The sequence below is a fragment of the Poecilia reticulata genome, chromosome 7 (genome assembly GCF_904066995.2).
Source record: "Poecilia reticulata chromosome 7, P_reticulata-male-v2, whole genome shotgun sequence".
NCBI lineage: Eukaryota > Metazoa > Chordata > Actinopteri > Cyprinodontiformes > Poeciliidae > Poecilia > Poecilia reticulata.
The window spans coordinates 955,268-975,890 of record NC_088836.1 but is presented as its reverse complement, the minus strand read 5'-3'; the positions used below and the strand labels follow the sequence as shown (position 1 = coordinate 975,890).

The 20,623-nt window shown below is 39.9% G+C and overlaps 1 protein-coding gene across 12 annotated transcripts in view; it reads right to left on the bottom strand.

The window, feature by feature from the left end:
• Positions 1-20,623, bottom strand: part of agrn (agrin) — a 464,513-nt gene that overhangs the window by 52,737 nt on the left and 391,153 nt on the right. For 11 of the 12 annotated variants that reach the window (XM_081608532.1, XM_081608541.1, XM_081608536.1 and 8 more), the window contains 4 exons: positions 19,068-19,439; positions 15,382-15,507; positions 5,615-5,742; positions 960-1,074 (listed from right to left, as the gene is read on the bottom strand). In XM_081608532.1, the coding sequence (XP_081464658.1) occupies positions 960-1,074; positions 5,615-5,742; positions 15,382-15,507; positions 19,068-19,439 (741 nt within the window). The remainder of the gene's footprint in view (positions 1-959; positions 1,075-5,614; positions 5,743-15,381; positions 15,508-19,067; positions 19,440-20,623) is intronic. The other variant, XM_081608540.1, reaches the window with a different exon arrangement.

The following is a 20,623-nucleotide window of genomic DNA, read 5'->3' as shown; positions in this document are numbered from 1 at the left end:
TGGCCAATCGATCGGCACACCTCTGGAATATTCAGAGGTTGAGGAAATGCTGGGCTGAGTGTATTCTCATCACGGAGTAGCAGGAGTCACTGTGGAGGATGTGTTCAGAGTCAGAAAAATGTTTGAGCTTCTGTCATATTTCTAAATATTAACTTGATGACTTAAGAACACACAGCAAAGAACTGAATTTAGAGGATAAACAAAGCTTTTATGGAGATTTCCAACTCTTCCTCCTGCTGAATGACGGGCTCAGCTGGAGCGGGTAAACCTTAATTTTGGATCCTTGTGGTTTGGAGCTGAGTGTAGGTAAAATGTTTTATTTTCAGATTTAAAACTTTGATCTAAGGTAGCACATGGAAGCCAAGATGTGGCCATGTGCTACCTTACTCTGCAGCCTGTTGGTTGTATGTATGGAAGAGTTTTTATAAAACAGGACAAACTTGTCTGTTATCACCAGTTTCATGATCACTGCAACGTTGTCTATCCCCCATTTCTACTTACCTCAATATGCTTTCATAACTCACCAGGTTTCTGGAAAACTGACCCAAACAGACCAAATCAACAGCTCATTATTCAGAAATACAGTTTAGATTTTTTCCAAAACGTCGACTCTTCGGTTTGTTTGCCTGATTTTCATGGAATCAGCTGATTGTATTTAGGCCAGTGTGCACTTATTATTTACATTTGTGTGAGGATTATTGGTAAACTGGGAAAACTAACAACTAAGACAAAAGGATGGAAGAGAAAATGCTAAAGTTTTTGGTGGCTGCAATTTGATATGTAGTAAAGAAAAATCTAAATTTAGGGGCCAGACCAGCTGAATCATGAAAAGCTAATTATTTTTTAAATAAATGAAATGTGTAGAAAGATTATGCTTTCATAATTTTTTATATACATATATTTTTTCCTTTCTCTTCCTATTTTGAGTCTGTTGTGTTTTGCACATGTAATTTTCTCACCAGGTCGGAAATGGGCCTCGACGAATGCCATAATGGAGCCGCTTGGAGCCAGTTGACGTACTCGAACTCCCATGAAGTCCTTGTGCACCTGTGACTTCCTGAACATCTCATTGAGCTGTTACGCAGAAAACGAAAGCAGCTTAAGACAGATGGAGACAACAGATGATAAATGAGGACAGTAATGAGCTCCACACTTTAATTCCACAAAACTGTTCACTCTCTGGGAAGAAGAAAGAGTGCCTCTCAAATCGGTTTGCAGGGAAGAAGGCCACTAGGTGTGGGAGCACAAATTGACATTTAGCTGGCTGAGGTGACATTAATTTTAGGAGCAGGTTTCCAGGAGCAGCAAAGATAAATGCCAAGCTACCTTGACATTCTTATTGGTTTTTCCTACAATGACTCAGTGTGTACAATGTAACCGGCTGAGCAACTCAAAGAAACTAGCTATTATTTTAAAGCTAACTTTCATAATAAGCTCCCCTTTAGCCCCACATCTTCAAAATAAACTGAAAACTTTGCAAATTTTATTCTAAAAGATGAAAATATTTATAAGTATAACTATGCCAATATTTATACTTATAGTCCAGGTAACACAAAATAAAAACAAAGAGAAAAGTCTCTATTATCCTAATCTCATGAAGTTTTAATCTACAGTACATCAAATGCTAAAGTGCTAGCAAAAACTAGTTTGTACGGCTAATGGCTAAGTCATCAGTTTACCTTCCCACATGTTGGAAATTAATTTGTGAATGTTTAGAAGAAGTCAGCTGTGTTTTCAGATAGGTACGTTAGCATAACCACTATCTACAACAAACATTCACAGAGGATTCTGTAAATGGAAATATGTTCTATTTACATTATTCAGCCTACAGTGGTTACCAAAAATAAATTTCCAAAAGATTAAAGCCATTATTAACATGCTTCTACTGTAGACATCACATTCACAAACATTAGCATGCCAGTAGCTAGCTAACTAGCAGTAAATGGTAGAGTAGCTGACGCCCTCTGCCTGGGCAAAATGGGGTCTAATTAACTAAACAGTTAAAATGAGGTTTTTGTACCTTTGTTACTCTGTAAAGAGCGGAACAGGGAAAGGCTAAAGAGTCATTCTTCATGTAATTACAGAAAACCAGGGCTAGTTATACTGAATTGTTATTCTGTATATTTGCTTAAGTTTATTATCAAAATCAAAACAACTTAATTATCTATCAGTTAATGATATTTACAGCCCTCGGAACAATTATTGCATTTCTGTTACAAACACAAACAGTTAGATAATGCATTTTTCCATCTTTTGTTTAAATCGCTTCATAATATTATTAATTACCGGTCGAAATTGGCTATTTTTACCCCAACCTGATCCATATAAACCTAATACAAGCCCATGACTGAATACAGCAATGCAATTTAATAGACAAGGCACATTTTGCTCCTACTGATGAGCACATCAGAATACATGCATCACTAAACTTTAATGATCTTATTTCTACCTTGTCAGTAATGACACTTAAACTGGCAGTTCACTCGCACTGCCGATTAGGAACACTTTGCTGAGGTTGTTGAGCACGCTCAGGAATTTTTTCTGCAAACACTAAACTCCTCAGATTTGTGAAGGTGTGACAGCAAATTAGGCAGTAAAACCCTCCAAAGCTGGATTAGCGATGGAGTCAGTGTACACAAACTTCCCCTCAGTACGCACTTCACTCCTGTCCTCCTTGCAAACGTTTTAATTTATCTCTGAAAAAGCACATTTTCATATTTTTTACTTGACTCTTTTCAAGTAAAGAGCCACTTTGTGACTTTGCACGCCTTCTGCTAGCGCTAAGTCCATTTGTGTAAGTATAGTGTGTGCTCAGTGGTCGTCCTGCAAGATGTAGAAGAGGGCGTTGGATGCTGTCGAGTAGCACACAGGGCTTCAAGAGACCCACAGGCTGAGACCGTTAATGAGCACACACGCACACCGCTGTGAGGCAGCAGATTAGGTCCCAGTGGGGGCTGATGACACTGATTTAACAGCTGGTACATGTGAACAGTACATACAGACACACCCACACACACGCACACACACGCTTACACACAGGTTCCCGTTTCATGTGAGGAGCGAGGCACCGGATCGTCACAAGGGAAACGGACAGTGGAGAAAGCCAGTGGACAAACTGTGATTATGGTGGCTGTCTTGCTCAGCTTGCTAACAGCATGATTATCCAACTGTATGATGCTTAGATTTATCCAAAATAATGTTTGAATTTTTATAAAAAGCAGAAAAGGCCAAATTAATCTAGCATGGAAAACCGCTTTTGGGTACTGTAAATTTGTTTGGCAAGCAACTGCACAATTCTGCAGAGAAATGTTGGGTTTTTTCTTCCAGTTGGGGTCTTATTAAGCTTGAAGAGCGTCTCTTCATACACACATTGCCAAAGATTTTTTCTAATTAATCATCTATATGCAGAAAAGTAATAATTAGAAAAGGAAAAATGAGAGAATAGCAGAAATAAACCGAGATGCTGTGAAAAGCCTTTGGTTCTTTTTTTTCCTCCATCTACTTTGGTCTTAAAAAATGGGGTTCAATTGCTATACATAATCTTCAGCACAGATCACCTGATAAAACAGATTGCCACTGTGCTCCTTTTTATTAAAAACTAAATATCAGGCAGGGCATCTCCTTTGATGTATGTCCTCTGACCAAATGCATTTTCTTTCGTTTTCCTCTGTCCTTTTTTCATTATTGTTATTTTTATATCAGATGTATTGGAGCAGAAAAATTGCTTCAGCTCAGCGTGGCAGAATATTACTCAGCAGCTTCAGAGGTGTCAAGTCTGTAATATGTGCTGTGATACCTGCCTGAAAGAATGGAAAGAATGGGATTAGAAAGCCGCTCCGCGAGGAGCTTTATTGTGTCGAGGAGCTTTTTTTGTGTCGAGGTGCTTTGAATCTTGTTTCAGAGGCTGTTGGCCTCTTGACAAGAACATTCTTGGAAAAGAAAACATTTGCAGCAAAGTATTAGTTTTTTCCTTCTCCTTGTGGCCTCAGTGATAGTTTTGACTGGAGTCGGTTACCAGCTGGACACTTGAGGGCAGCAGAACCAGCTCAGAACAAGGACAGGGTTTTTATTCTAAAACCTGTCATCGTGTATGTTACCCTGCTGAATTTAACTCATGTTTGCTTTTCCTGTAGACGCTGACAATCTAAAAATGGTCCCTTGGAAAGTGAAACACAGTGGTCCCACGGACACACACACACACACACACACACGCACGCACACGCACACACACGCACACACACACACACACCCAGCAGGGCCTATTCTATAAAGAAAACTTTTTTTAAATTAAATTTGATTTTGTTTAGTAACCAAAACAAAAACTGCTTTTTCCACCCGTTATGGCTGGCATTGTAAATTTAATCATGCAAATGTGAGTCTGCAGGTACCCATCCCTGATTGGCTCCCAGAAGACAAGGGAGACGTCTAATTGGTTGCTTCTGGAAGTGACGGATATAAAAGCTGCTGACGTAGACTTCCTGCCATCCAGCCTCAGCTTATCTCAACCGGCCACACTGTTTGTCTGTTAAACACCTTGTAAAAGTTCTTGGAGTTTGTAGGCTTGACCTGCCATTTATGTTTCCTTAGTTTTCTCATGTTTTTCTTAATTAGGGAGGTAAGTTTTTGTCATTTGGTTTATTTACTTTCAAATAGGTAAGTTCTGGTTAATATCCAGATAGTTTCCTTTTGTTTGTTGTTTTTGGCACCATAGCTCACTCTGAAGCCATGCACTCCACTTGTTGTAACATCTCAGTCAAAAATAACAATGAAAAAAAATGTTCATCTTTGTTTGTCAGCTGCTTGAGATCTGAAGAGGATGGACCCTTCATGTTATGATCTGGCCACCCTTAGACGGGTCATAACACATCAATGGTGCCAAGTTACGACATATATGCAACACAGTGGAAGCAACGTAAAATATTAAAAGTCCAAGTTTGATCTGCTTAAGTATTATCACAATTTAGAGAATCTGAAGTAAGAAAAGTGAAAATCTCCTATGATCTTGACATACTGATCAAATGTTTCACAAACAGTGTTTTAAAAGAATCTGTGGTCGGCATAGGAACACTCCAGCTCTTTATCATACAGTTTCAATATTTTTCTAATTCTAAGTGGTCCAAAAAGCTTAAAGGAGCAATGAAAATGTTGCTTTTCTGTGTTTCCACAGTTAGAATACACATTTAGAACTAGAATTGTGTTTTACAGTGTCTCTAGTTATTGCTGGATTATCTGGTTCAAATATTTCATATTTTTAAACATTTTTCTGGCGTGTCCAAAACCATGATGCCCTGGGTGGAGAGCCCTTACACCCAAATAAAAACTCTATGTGTAAAAAGTTGAAAATCAACAAAAATAACTAAAAATATTGTTTTGGAGTGCTGAAATATTTTTTTTCAGCATGTTAGACGTTTTGTCTTCACATAGTCACTTTGCTTTTTGAATAAACCACATTATAAGAAAGCAGTGAAGTTAAACCGGATACAGTTCAGTGAAACTGAAGAAGAGTGTATCCAAAAACAGATGATAAAAATTCAACGGTGCAAATCTGCTCCAAATCAGCTAGAAATGCTGCCTGGCCTGAACTCTGAACACAAACCGCTGCTTTTGGACTTACGGCGCTCTCTATGCTGCGGGCTGTCTCTCCAAACAGCTCAGACTTGGGGTCCTCCATCTCAGGGGTGTAGAAAATCTCCTGGTCATCGACCTGGTCGAGGTGCAGGAAGCCCGAGAACTTCATGGTGGCTGCAGGCAGAAAGAGACAAGGTGAGACATTTACAGCACATGCAGCTTTTCCCATCATAGCCTCTGCCTTCACATGGTGCTGCTGATTTCTGGGGCAGTGCCAGGTCAGGGTGAGTGATGGATCGTGAGTTTGTGTGTGTTTGACGGGGCGGGTGGTGTTAGTGAGGGAGCTGCTGATCGCCCCAGAGGGGTGCTTCTGCAGTTTGACCGATAAAGGTTAAGAATAGAAGTGGAGGAGGACGAGGTGAAGAGTGGAAATATGACAGAAGAGAAGGCAAACGGGGAAAATGGTCCAGTTTTACCAGATCCAGACTCATCCCAAAAGCTGGCTGTGGCATAGAAGGCTGGGTAGAGAAACAGCAAGTTAGACATAGAACAAACTTGACACACAGACAGACAGACAGACAGAGTTGGCCCAAAGCATGTAAGGGTCAAGCAGCTGCTTAGAACACCCACACCACCAGGGGGCCACCAAGAGACCCAGGCCAACATGATGATAATATATATATATATATATATATATATATATATATATATATATATATATATATATACACACACACACACACACACACACACACACCGAATAATACAAAGTAAATGCTATTACACATGGAAAACCTAAAACTATTGCAATATTGTGTTTATAGGTCTTACACAAATAAAATGCTAATCATTTCCTGTTGGGGAAATATATCAAACTATTTAACTTGTTTACTTTAGATTCAGTGTTTATCAGCTGATGTTACTTTTAAATCATTAAAATAATATGCTCATTTAAATACCACTCTGCAGTTCAAAATTTCATTTTCTTAGTTTGCTACTTTTGTAAGGTTAAAATCAACAGCCATAATAACACAGGTACCATGTAAGCTAATTACAGATGATGCTAATGCTAATGATAGCATTAGCATCATCTGTAATGCTACAGATGATGCTAATGCTATCATTAGCATTAGCATCATCGTAGACCCCTCATGGAGCGCTGAGTCGTACGTAACAGCGTCGCCATCTTCTATGTGGCAGCAGGGCGGTCGGAGCTCCTCAAGTCCTGTGCTGTGTGGACTTATTTCAACCGTTTTACAAAACAAACTGGATTCATTGGTTCATTGATTCATTACCTTTCACAGGTAAGGATGAAAGATCAGAATTACTTGACTTTGCAGCCAGAAATTTGCTTCTAAACAACCGAGAAATATTTCCTATGTAGTTAAATTGGCCCGAAGTAACCGCTGATTGTTAGCGTAGCAGCTAATGTTTTCATACTGTTTTCTAATGAGAGAGAGCTGATGAGAAACCGCTGTTAGAGGAGAAGTTCATTAAAAACCAGAGGATTTAGTGAGGAAAGATCAGTCAGGATCAGAGCTGGAGCTGCTGGTCTTCAGTCTGTTTCCAGCTCAGCTTCACCATGTCGGTATTTAGCTATAAAGATGCTACGAGTCAGAGCCCAACATGCTGAAAATGTCTTTTTCTGAATGTGAAGGAAACATATATGTATTTTCTATTACACTCTTGGATCATTTCTCTTTTATTCTTGGCTTTAGCCTGTGAACCAGGACGTCTCAGAAGTCATTGAGTTCTCCCAGTGTGACCAGCAGACTGAAGCCTGTGACCAGTGTTCCCAGTATAATAGATAAATGTTTGATTCTTTCACTTTTTGTGTATTTTTAAATATCTCAATCTTAAGTATCAATTTATTAATACAGCTTGAAATAAAAATAATTTATTCTATTAGAATTATTTTCACTCTTTGCTGTCAATAGCAGAGTTGACATACAGTAATAAATATTTTTTCTCTGGAAAAAAGTAAAAATATGTAGTTTAATGTTTGACAATGACTGATTTATGAATCAAGTCATTTCTTAATGTATAAAAAAATAAATACAAGAAAATTATTTTTCTTGTCTTGAAACATTAAATGTACATTAAATTATGAAATTCTGTAAATATATTATTTAATAAAACACTGTAAAAGTGTGTCTGTTCATCAATGTCAATATAAAATTTATCAGAATAATTTCTATCAAACAAAAACATTGTGCTCTTTATCAAGAAATGCCCAAAATCAATTAAATAATCACATCAAAAGTTAGAAACTCTGTCTTTAGTCATTTCTTTGATTGCCAAATATATTAATGTGTGTGAGAAAATGTGTCAATGACAGGTATTAACTTAAAATACTTAGTGGAACGGCACTTTCTGAAGTTTGGTCCATTTACCTGTATTACCTTATAGGCCACATTCAATATGGCGGACGCTGTTATGTATCACAGCAATGGGCCGACCCGCTTTATGAGGCGTCTACGTGTTCATGTCTGATAGCAGGTATGTTACACACACAGAGTAGCTTAGGTATGATGAAGGATCTGGTTTTGACATGCTGCTCTGGGCTGCTAAATTCTGCAGAATTTCATTTGGGCCCCCTAAGCATGCTTAGGCCCCAAAAAGGCTTTTGGGCTGACCCTGTAAACACACACAGCAGGTAGACATGGCGAGGAGAAAATTGCCCGAAGGTGCTTTGAATAGGCCATTCTCCCATAAAGAGAGCCTCAACCTGGGAGTGCTGTGTTGTCCAACATATATCAACTTTTTATATGCATTCTTCATGCTAGCGTCGCGAGAAGGGGACTTGAAATAAAGCAAGAGTGTGCGTGTGTATATCGGGTGAAGAGTAGCGCGAGAGGTGGCGGTGCCGTGGCTCCATGCCGCTTGTAATCAGCAGAACAAATTGCCCAAATCATTCATCGCTGCCCCTGCCTGAGCAACGGCCCCGAGTACGGGGAAGAGCACTTGTATGATTATCATGAGAGATAACCGTAATTGTCTCCTTAATGCCGGCAGACCGACGGCTGACACAGTCTGGTATAAACCGCAACGAGAAGGGACGCGCAGCCCGGCGGCTTACGGCTCGTCCGCAGGCAGCGCGCATCGATCCAAAATGTGACGGCGGCCATAAAGCGGAGGCAAATGGCTGCGGTTCGGCTGGCCGGGAGACGGCAAAGAAAGCGAGGGAACGGCGAGTCGCATCGGACATTTAATCTGGGAAGAAGACGAATAGAGGGGCGATTTTCCAGGCCGCTTCCATAAAGGACGTAAAGAGAGAGATGTATAAAGAAGAGAGGGATCAAAGGAGGGGCGGTTCTGTTCGCCTATCAGATTGTAGTGAACTGTAAAAGGTAATGGATCTGCCACATGGCGTTCGGACGGGTTTAGCATGCTGCAGTAGAGTTTAGGGTCAAATAATGCAACAGAAATGAAAATTGTCTCTTACGTCCATATAAAACAGACTAATAAAAACCAAACTACACAGCTCAGAAACTTTTCCCACTTTTTGTCATATTATAATGTATTTCAATGTATTTTATTGGGTAAGTGTTAAGTGGAATAAACGTAATATATGGGTTTTCCAGTCTTTTACAGATAGAAAAATAAATATGAAAATTAGTCTGACACCCTTTAACAGAGTACAGCGAACCAAACTGCCGGTAGAGGAACCAAATAAAGAGTATCTTGGTATCGGTATAAATTCAGCTGTTCTGTTAATGTTGTTAATGAACAAACAGCGTCATGAAGCCCAATCAGCAGAGAGAAGCGTCTAACATCCCACAAAGGAATACGCAGCTACTCTTCAAATTAATATGAAAATGTTCTAATGTTTGCCGACATGAGGCCGCTCTAAAAAGCAGGACCATACTGCAAGGCATTCTGGGTAAATGCAATCAAAACAAGCGTGAGTCTAGTGTAAGGGGGAAAAATGGCTCGTTGTCTTTCCCAAAGAAAAACAAGTACACCTCGCTGCAGCAAACAGAAAGGGGCGGGAACGGACCATTGTCAGTCTCTTACCTTATTTGGAAATGGGACCATTGCACTCCGGAAGTGAAGGGGGCGCTATTTCCTATCTTATCCGCGGTCTCCCGTTTAAATTTTCTTTTGAAATCTGTGATATAGCTTCATCTGTAGGAAGGAATTTCACTCTCAGCATGTATTTCAACTTCTATTTTTTATTTACTTCAGCGCAGCTCACAGCTTTTAACAATTTCCGTAGTACTTCTAAATCTGCTTCTCAGTCGCATCTTTTCGGGCCTGCTACTGCCTCTAGTGGCGTGGGGGTGGTAACGCAACTAAAATAATTATGTCACTAAACGAGAATACCACAAAATCTTTATTATTTACTATTAATTTCGCCATTACTGGCAACATGAAAGATAAATTATCTTCTAAAATACCATATTTTTCTTCAGGATGTAGAGCTAATTAGGTGACATAAATAACACCTTTATACATTATAAATAATATCTCCATCACTTTTAGGAGGAAGATATAACACATGAAAAACAACATTATCAACAACAATAAAAAATACCATATACAATGTATACATAAGAAATTTAATTGAGCAAAAGTCAATAACAAACAAATTAATTAGGTTCACAGAGGAATAACCAGGATTGTTAAGCAATAATCCACATTTTTGTTTTGTTGGTAGAGTCCTATATATAGGAAGAAAATATGACAAAATTATTTAGTCTTCCAAGGTGGAAATTTTTCTTTGACTCTAAAACAATAAAATAAAACTAATTAATAGATTCATAATATCAACAATTTGTGCATCAAGTAAAACACTTAGCATGCTATAGGTAAATGTTATCATAATTTGGCTAAGAAAAATTATTGCACATTCAGTGAATGAGGTCTAATAGATGTTCTATAGTTACCAGAGGAACACAGTAACGCCTTCATGAGCTCAAACTGATAAATAAAGAGGATGGATGCTCTAAACAGTTTAGACAGAGTTGTTTTTGGTTTCACTACTATTTACCTACTATTTTTCCTGCTAGTCCAAGTATTCTTAAAAGTTTGTCTGTTGGTCTGCAGCTCATGTGACCAAAACAGCCGAGGAGATGAAAAGCTAAAGTCCTCAACAGTTAAAACTTGAGATGACTTAAAACTTAAGTTAAATTTTTAAGTTTTAACATTTTAACTCATTTTTAAAATGTTAACATTACTTAACTAGAGGTAATGTTAGCCAATGTTACCTCTAACTAACTAGAGGTTTTGGACGAGTTGCACTTGTTAGGTCACCCCAAGATCACTGGGTCTTTTTAAAAGATAGAGTGACGTTTCTTAAAAAATGTAGCCAGTGTTTTCAGCAAAGTTGAGCTGAATGTCGTGGAATGATCCAAGGTATTTAACAGGTTGGCCATCGAGTGAAACTGGAACCACTTTCAGGTCTTGTTTATGTCATTTAATTAGCTCTACTTCCTTAAGAAAATTAAAAGGTATGGTGTTTTGTGAGGGACTTTATCTTTTGCGGTTCCAGTTATGCGAGAATGAATAATAAATAATAAAGACTGGTATTCTGACTTAGTAATGTATTTATATTAGTTGTGCTATCACCACCACGCCACTAGAGACAGTAGCAGGCCAGAAAAGATGTGCAAAAGGAGAAGATTTAGAAGTACACCGAAAGCTACGGAAATTGTTAAAAGCTGCGCTGAAGTAAATAAAAGAGAGAAGTTGAAATACATGCTGAGAGAGAAACTCCTTCCTACAGATGAAGCTATATCACAGATTTCAAAAGAAAATTAAAACGGGAGACCGCGGGTAATATAGGAAATAGCGCCCCCTTCACTTCCGGAGTGCAATGGCCCCATTTCCAAATAAGGTAAGAGGCTGACAGTGGTCCGTCCCGCCCCTTTCTGTTTGCTGCAGCGAGGTCTTTCTCAAGACAAGACAAAATAGAAATCCTACCACAGCTAAAATCTGACACCACTCCATATTTGTTGCTCATTTTCTTTAGAGGCTTTTGTGTCGTTTCTTTGAGTAGTTCTTGGTGCAGCGCCCCCACAGGCGAGGAGGGGAACATGTTTTTTAATTAGTTTGGATGTTTGATATGGTGCAGTGTGAAAGTGAACCACACCAGCTGAAATGTAACAAATGTTGCAGTTTCCACCCCAATCCAACAGGGATTACCAAACTATCAAATGTGAAAATGCCCCAAAAATCTATTGCAAAACTTTAACTGGCTGACTAAGGTTGACTTATTCTGCAATCATTTTACTCTGTAGATGTGGAAAGCCTCAAAAGATTCAAACTTTTCCTTTTCTCTTCACAACCGTTCCAGACTTTGTTCACATAAAACTGTAATAAAATCATTCAAGCTTGTGGCTGTAAGGAGACAAAATGGGGGAAAGATTTCCACAGTTTACACTCTCCAAGGTCGGCGAATGCCCAAAACGAGACTCTCAGTGTTAACTTCAGCATTTAATGCCTCAATAAAATGTGGAACAATAAATAATTAGTCCTTCTTCTTCTGTCACGGTAGCAGAGATATCAATAAACTAGACTGCTTGATGAGACGGCAGCCGAAGCATTGAGGGATGTGTCATTTCATTACTAATGAGGGGAAGATAACCCAAGGCCGTCTTACAGGGGAAAAAGATCCAGGCGTATTGATCAATCAATCGCTCAGCCTGAATTTATTGGGAACACTTGAACTGAATGAAGTATTGATCGCCGCTGCACTGTCTTTTGTTTGCCGAGATAAATATTTACAAGCTTTGGGATGATTTGTTGCAATGTTTATCTTTCAGCTAAAACCTGCTTTCACTCAAAGTCAAAGGTCACTGAATTCCTCCCTCGCATTTGTTTAGCTATAAATTCTGTGGCTAAAACAAACATGGAAGTTCACGTCTTGAGATCATGTCGAGGCTATAAATATAATACTGGGAGGCTCTCGGACCTTCAGAGCGCCAGAAATGCAACTCCTCACTCTTAATTTGTGGCCTCGACTCTTGCAAGTCATGACCTAGAGCTCCCCGGGGAGCCAAGAGAATCCCTCTTTTCACAATCCGTCAAATAACCCAGCACTGGGGACAGACTGAGGCGGGGAGCTGGAGGGAGTCAAGCCTCTCCAGCCGAGTGGGGAAAAAGAAACCCTTTATCTTCATGAATGGGCTGTGGCAGAAAGCACTGATTGGTACAACGGTGCTGCTCGCCCTCTGGTAGTCTCTTGGCTCTCCCTGCGCTCAACTCCAAAGAGAAATGAGCTGATGCAAGAGTGGTTTGAGATTGACTCGGCTGAGGCTGAAAGAGTGAGAGGCGGTTCAGGGAGCCGATGGTGAAGGTAAAGTATCTATGAGTACCGAGGGATGAAGAAGAGCTGAATGAAAGGCAAAGCAGAAACACATGGAAGCCAAAACACAGGACCGGATTAAATAAAGTGGAACCAAAATGTAACATTTGTCTGATTTCATGATGTGCATGGAATTTTACTATCATTTAGGCCCTACGACAGAGATTTGAATAGCTGTTTTTCTCTAGGTGCAGAAGATCGTGTTTACTGTGGATTTCCTCTCATCCAAACAGGCAGAGAGTTAAGAGCTCAACGTCGATCCCCCTCCATTCATATCATCTGGATCGACGACCACTTGACCTTCTGCATCTCAGCGACCGGCAAAAGTTCAGCATATAAAATTACAAGCTCATGTCCCTTCCTTTATTAAATATGATAATTAACCTTTTGTTACGTTCTTTAGTGAATGCTCAATCATTTATAGCAAAGGAAGCATCTGCAGCGAAAAAATACTTTTAACATCAACATGTCAAGAGTTCAGCTTTCTGCTTGGCTTAACATCAGTGTAGTGGAGACATGATCTACTCTTTGGATTAACTGGTTAATAATTGGATAGCAAAAGGTGCTTAATAGGAGTTTTTTTTTTTTTTTACATAATTTGAACCAGGTGAAGATAAACTTTGCCACTAAAAGAGTTATGGGTAGAACTCTTGACAGTTTTGACTGAATCACTGCTGAGGATGTATTGTTCTTTCAGCAAAATTCTCTTAGTTTGTATAGTCCAGATAATGGTTCATTGGTTACTAAATTAGTAGACAATTATTTCAATAATCGATTAATCATAATTAATCTGAATAAGCCCTCTCAGAGAGGGAAGGTTAGGGTTGTGTGTTTGATACTGCCGGTTGTTCCAGCAGGACGATGATCCCAAACAGACAAACCAGCAGGTTAACATGGGGCTTCTGCTCTGGCCTGTTCAACGTGCTGACTGGAAACATGTTCAACATATGAATGAAAACCAACCAATTTAAATGAATTCAACAATGAGACAGAACTATCCCTCAAATCTGCTGTAAATTCAAACTGGTACAACTCATTAAAACTATCTGTTAAATCATCACCAGGAAATCAAAGCCACTGAAATGCATCACTGAAAATGAAAATATGATGGGCAGATGTAAACATGTTTATAACAAACCAAGCTTCATTAAGACCAACAACATCTCCAACCAGCTGTCAATTAGAATTTAATGTATAGAAATCAGATGATTTAAAATGTGCAGAGTCAAAACAGACCACCTGTTCTCTCTGTTAGAAGCAGATGGAGTGGCAAAAAAAAAAATCCCTTCACTCAACATGCAAAATGTTTGTTTTTATAAAAACAAAATATAAGAAGGACCTCTGCTAACCCACAGACTGTCTCCCCCTCCTGGAGGTCGCAGGAATTCCCCAGACCCAGCCAGCATTGAGCCAGGTTTGCCCTTGATGTGGTTTGCTTCACTTTATTGATCATACGCTCTTCTCTTAACGCCAGGCAGTTTTTCTAATTTATTTGGAGCATCGTAAACTGAAGGTCAGGCTACACACACATGCTCAACATTCATCAGTGTTTGGTCAATTCATCATCAGCTGTGGAAAAATAAGCAACACTCAGCAGCACTCATGTAGCATGGAGTTAGAGAGGGGCAACAATCACCTTTAATCTGATTAAATCATTTAAATGTCAGTCAGCTGCAGCAGACATGAACTATGAACCAAAGGCATGTTCAAGAACATCTCACTTCATTACAATACCACTAAACTGTCTCAGTGATTCAGTTTAAAACAGATTCATTCCACACATGACGATATTCAATTTATCAGAAAATTTAAATCTTGCATATTACTGATTAAAAGAAAAAATGATTTTATCAGAGAAACATTGAGTTTCAGCCTCACAATCATGGAGAAGACTGCTGGTCCTCCACAAGGAGGAGAAGACAACAAAGCTAATTGTTTAAGACGTTTGCTGTTCACAGACTTCTGTATGTAAAAATAACGAAAAGTTGAGTGAAAGGAAAAGCAAGGCAAGGGATGTGAAGCAAAGTTCAATAAAGGGGCAGAATCATATATGTTTTCCAAATAGTTCCATTTTATAGCACAATCGTTATAAAAATGCTGCATATATCAAACATAATCTGATTTAGCAAATTGACAACTTGAAATTGTGCGTCTGTCTCTTTAAGCAGATCCTGCTCTTTTTGATGGTCTGCCTTCACACAAACTCAACCTTCGCACCTGAAGTGTTTGACCTGATGAGCTCAGTCGTTCCTCCAGGCATTTGCTTGGTGAATTTGGGTTTTTGAGGTCAACAGGAATACATGGATGAATTAAATGAATCTGTGTTTAATGACTGTGTGTAATGGAAGCTACAGTTCCTGAACAAACTTACAGAAATTGATTTTTCAACTATCTTCTAATCTGTTGAGATGCTTCAATAAAAACAGTTAAAACAGAGCAGAGACAGACAGTAGGTCTGAGGTTAGAAGAAGTGCTCTTCTTCAGGGCGCTGTATGTCGACTTACGGGGGCAGTTGGCGCCCTCTGGGGTGCTGGACGGGGTCTTTCCGTCGGGACAGCAGCCAAACTCTGTGTTGTCACAGGAGGACCTCTCCTCGGCAGTGGCAGCAGCAGAACCTGCCACCGGCGAACCTGCAGTTGACACAAAGTCCTAATAAAAAATTCATTTAACTTTAGCAAAAAATCATGAATATAAATCATTCTTTTTCCAAGAAGCTTAAAACTAGAACCTAAAAGATGTGTGCTGTTTTTGTTTTGCTGAGTTCCCCAGGTGATTGTGCCTTTTTTCCCCTCTATCTGCTGACCAATGATTGAGCGCTGAAAGAGGCATCTGTCAGGGGTAATTATATGGCATTTCATGGGTTCTGATTTTACAGCTGGAACTCATTTTGTCAGGCAGAAAACCCTTAATGGGCACTGTTGCCAGTCATGTCACACACAGAGCGCTTTAAATGATAGGGGAGTGTGATAAGTGCTGACTGGCTGGCAGTTCCCCTCAAGGCGTCCCAGAAAAATCAAAAAGAAGAAAAAACCCTACAGTGTCCTGTTACTGCTACTGCCACTGTATATCTGGCAATCAGGAGACATTAAGGACATAAAAGCGGTCAGACTTTCTCTACCCCAGGACTGAGAGGCCGTACACTTTCTCGTTGGCAGCGCATGACCCGGTCTTGGCCGAAGCAGAGCAGTTTACGGCCTCGCAGGGATTAGAAATGATCGCAGGCAGAAAAGGCTCGCAGCTAAACAAGCCGTAAAGACATCAAGGGGCAGGGACGTCCTACTCAAAGTCTCACGGTCAAGGGACGTGAGAGGGAGGAAGAAGGGTTATTGGGCGCATGTTGGAATGCGATCTGCAGATTTACAGAGCATGAAGAAGAGGAGAAACAGAGCAGGAGAGCAAGACCACTCTGAGTCCTGCAGGAGCAGAGCTGGACGTGAACACACAGATACAGACAGACAGGAGTCAGAAAAAAAACAAAAACAAACACATTTCTGACTGACTTTAAATTCACATATGTGCAAATTGAACAAGACAAGAATCAGAGACAGAAAAATAAACAGGACAAAACACAAGAGACCCGACTTTTCTACCTGTTAGCATCTGTGTTAAAATCACATTTGTTCACACTAACAGACAATACCTTCAAAAAGTATTCAGACAAACTGAACTTTTCAAATTTATCTCAATTTGTCTCATTATAACTGACATAATTTACTGGAATTTTATGCAACAGAGCAACACAATTATGCACATAATTATGAAGTGGAAGGAAAATAATGGATGACTTTCTTTTTTAACAGATAGGAGGTTTGGGGATACATCTGGACTTTTATTCTGATATCTCTTAAAGGGACGGTATCATGTTATCTTGACATTTTAGAGCTTTACATCATGTTATGATATTATTTCCTCATCAGAAACAAACCTGGAGTTTTGTTTTGATTCTTTCATGCATGTCTGAGAAATCCTTTAATCTCCATGACAACCATTCAGCTGTGCAAAACGCCTGGGTGGACCTAGCTCCACCTCAAGGAGCAGCTCCCCCACTCAGCTCCTTCAGACTAGCCAGCAGCAATTAGCAAACATCTGCTGAGCTCGGTATAGGAGCTGAGAAACACTGGTTAAAATTAAAGGGTTAGTAGAGCCATGTTGGGATGACTGTCTGAAGGCGGAGCTTCAGAAAGGGCAGGAGTGTCTTAAAGAGACAGAGGTCCAATTTCAAGGCATTAAATTACAAAGTAAAATTTCTTTTAAGTCATATTTGATATAGCCTTTTCATAACAACAACAATTTTAGATTGTGCTCTAAAATGATCCTATGTGGCTGAAAAACATAATACTGCACCTTTAACAATATTTAGTTTCTGTCTTGAGAAGTGACCTGTCACCTGTCACCTGTCAGATGTTGGTCAGAGAATAAACAGCGTCATGACGGAGCACAGCAGAAAGGTCAGGAGTCAGGGGGGAAATCCTCAGCTCTGGTCAACAAACATGAGGGAACCAGGACAAGAAAAACTATTGTTTAAAGAAAGTCATAAAAATGTCTATTTCTTCTTTATAGTTTGGTTTTGGACTGCTCAGTTGGTAGTAAAAAAATAAAAAAATAATATATATATATAAAATACATATATAAAAGCGTATTAGTTTCAACCTGAAGGCACAAAATAAATCAAAACAACAAAATAAAACTCCAGATGCCATTGTTTCATTCTGTTGTTAAAATCTGCAGCATAAAAATAGATGAAAGCCTATTTTTTACTTTATATAATAAAAAAGCTCTGCTCAGTTCTGTTAGATCACTGAAAAAAGTTATTAGGAGCCACTAAAAGGTCACAGGTCACAGTCTGATGAACTAGGTTGATGTTTCAGTCTCTAGATGCACAGAATGATGGAAACATACAGCCTCACACTAAAACAGTTACAGCAGATTCTATTTTCAAATGTTCCTTTCACTTCAGTTATTTGGAGTTTTCTACATCACAGAAATAGAAAAATCCCCATGCAGTTTGAAGTTGTAAAATTTAAAAACTTCAACAAGTATGATTACTTTTGCAAGGCACTATAAATATATATGCATATGGTCAGATGAAATAAATTAAAATATGCTTTCAGGTGAGGCCCGTTGGTCAGATTAAAAGTACTTTTGAAAATAACAACCTTTAAGCAGGTGTTGAACATACTTTTCATTGAGACCGTATTTCTGAATTAAATGCTTTTTAAATAGTTTGATGTGATATTCTGAATGTAAAAGTCATTTTTTCATGATCTGTAAGTGGAAAATCATCATAATTAACATAAACATAAATTATCAAACATCCATCTGTGTGGAATTAATCTATAAAATATTTCACTTGGTGAAGTATCCAGCTTTGCATGATATTCTAACGTATAGCCTGAGCTGCAGAGCCACTGAACACACGCTGGGCCTCACAGCGGCTCCCTGCTCTCCGCTCAGCCTCTGGTCAACAGGCATAGAGGAAGCACAGCGCCGCTCCATCAGGCCTATACTGTCGCTGCAAGCCGCCAAGCCATGCTGATGGATGGATGAGACCCAACATCAGGAAAGAATAAAAGAAGAAAGAAGGCCTAATTGGAAAGCCTGGGCTGGAAAAGCAGCAGCTGGATGTTACAGTCAGGAGGTGCAAAGACTCCTGACTAGTCATGTGACAAGGAGCAATGGCGCTGCAAGCACTCGCAGCTGGACCTTGGAGTGGCATCAGTCTGTCGGGTCAGGCTCCAGAGATCCACAGACTCGGCCCAGAGGTCTCTTCTATCTGTGGTGCTGGAAGTGTATTTTACAGAGCCTGGTTTTACTCTGTGAAGCTGCTGACGGGGGGGAAGAGGAGAAACAGACAGCAGGTGATGGAGCTACAGTGAACCATACAAATACTTTGTGTTTCTGTCTGAAATGGAGATATAGGTCTTTTGCAAGTGAAAAAGAAAAAACAGTAACAGCAATGTGAAGATTTCTTCTCCTCATCTGGCTTTGAAGTTTTTTGTCCAGCAAAATCAATCTGCATACAATTACACAAGCCTTGCTTCCTATTTTTAGTTTCTAATTAACAGATGTTGGTATGAATGAGTTATGATGTCAGCTAATGATTGATTCTGAATTTTTTCAAACAATGCAGATAAACCCAAACTCCTACTTAACATGATTATGGAGAATGAAGTGAAAAGCAGTGATTTACCGCCAGAATCGTCTGAACCACTGGCCTCCGACTGGACGCCACTACCAACATCCTCATTCCGTCCGTCCTCCTCTTCTTCTTCGTCACCGCTCGGGTCGCCGCTGCCCGAGCCCTCCAGGGGGCCCGAGGTGGCGGCGGTGGATGGCTGGATGCGATTGGATGGAACGCGACCGGGGGTGGAGGTGGAAAGGACGGCGGTGGTGTCGGGCAGCTCGATGGACGCCGGCTGGGCCGTCATTGGAGGCGGGATGGCATACACCATGTTAGAGATGGAGGGGTCAGGGGTGGTAGTGATGACGGCCGCTGAGGCTGGGCTGGGGGTGGTGGTCAGAGGGTTGGGGGTGGGTCGGTCTGCCGGGTCAGAGATGCTTTCTGGTGAAGGGAAGGGGAAGAAGCAAGGAATGGATGAATGGCTGAGCAAAGATGGAAATGTTTGATTTTGCTTCACTTTTAATAAAACCTTAAAGAGACCGGATGAAGGTCTTCTAGCGAGGCTTACCAATAAAACCACACGCGCACGCATGCAAACACACGCACGCACGCACACCCCCCTGCAAACACACACACACGCACGCACGCACGCACGCACGCACACCCCCACACACACACACACACCCCCACACACACACACACACACCTCGCAACAATAGATGAATGTTTACCTCTCAGCTCAGTCTTGCAACACCTGGAGTTTTTTTCAATTAACTTTCCTTGCAGCAGAAAACTATCCCCACAGAATAATTCTGCCATGTTTTACCAAGGTAAAGGTTATCCAGGGTGACACCATCAGTGGTCAGCACTGCTAGCTGAGACATTAGTTGTGCTAAAGTTTAAAAAACTAGATTAGAGCTTAGGCTTTATCCTAGAAATTGTATTTATGCAAAGCTACGTGTGCTAAATTTTTTCAAAGTTAGCTAGAATGCTAAATGAAAATTAGCTAAGCTATTACCACATAAGCAGTAAGCTACTGCTGATACACCATAGAGCTAAATTCAACCATGTTAACACCCAAAACCTCCACAAATCAAAGTTTATTCAAGTGAAAGTTTATAAAACAGCTAAATAAATTAGCTTCTGATTTCTTCCGGAAATAATAATTTAGGGGAAGCTAAATGTTTTCAAAGTTAGCAAACATGCTCAACAAAAAAATTATCTAAGTGTGTGCCCACCACTGCTTTCCACCCATACTTTTTGTTGATCATTATGTGTTAGTGCATAGTCTTAAGGTAATACATTATATTTTGTAGTTGTGATAAAATGTGAAAAAAATCCAGGATGTTTGCAAGGCAACACACATCTGAGGGATACAGACTGAACTACATGAGTTTAGTTTCTCCAGCTCTCAAATATGCTATTCCTGTATTTATGCTTGTGTAGGTAGGCAGAAGACCTACATGCAGCATCGTGTGAAAGCCTATGAATTAAATATCCAAATTCAAATGCTGCCCTGCAGTAGCAAAGCTTTAATCACCAACAGCCAGTGCCTCCGGTGATGAATGATTGATGGAAATGGGGCAAAAAAGCCAGCTTTGCTCTGACTTCAAAGATGGTAGGCT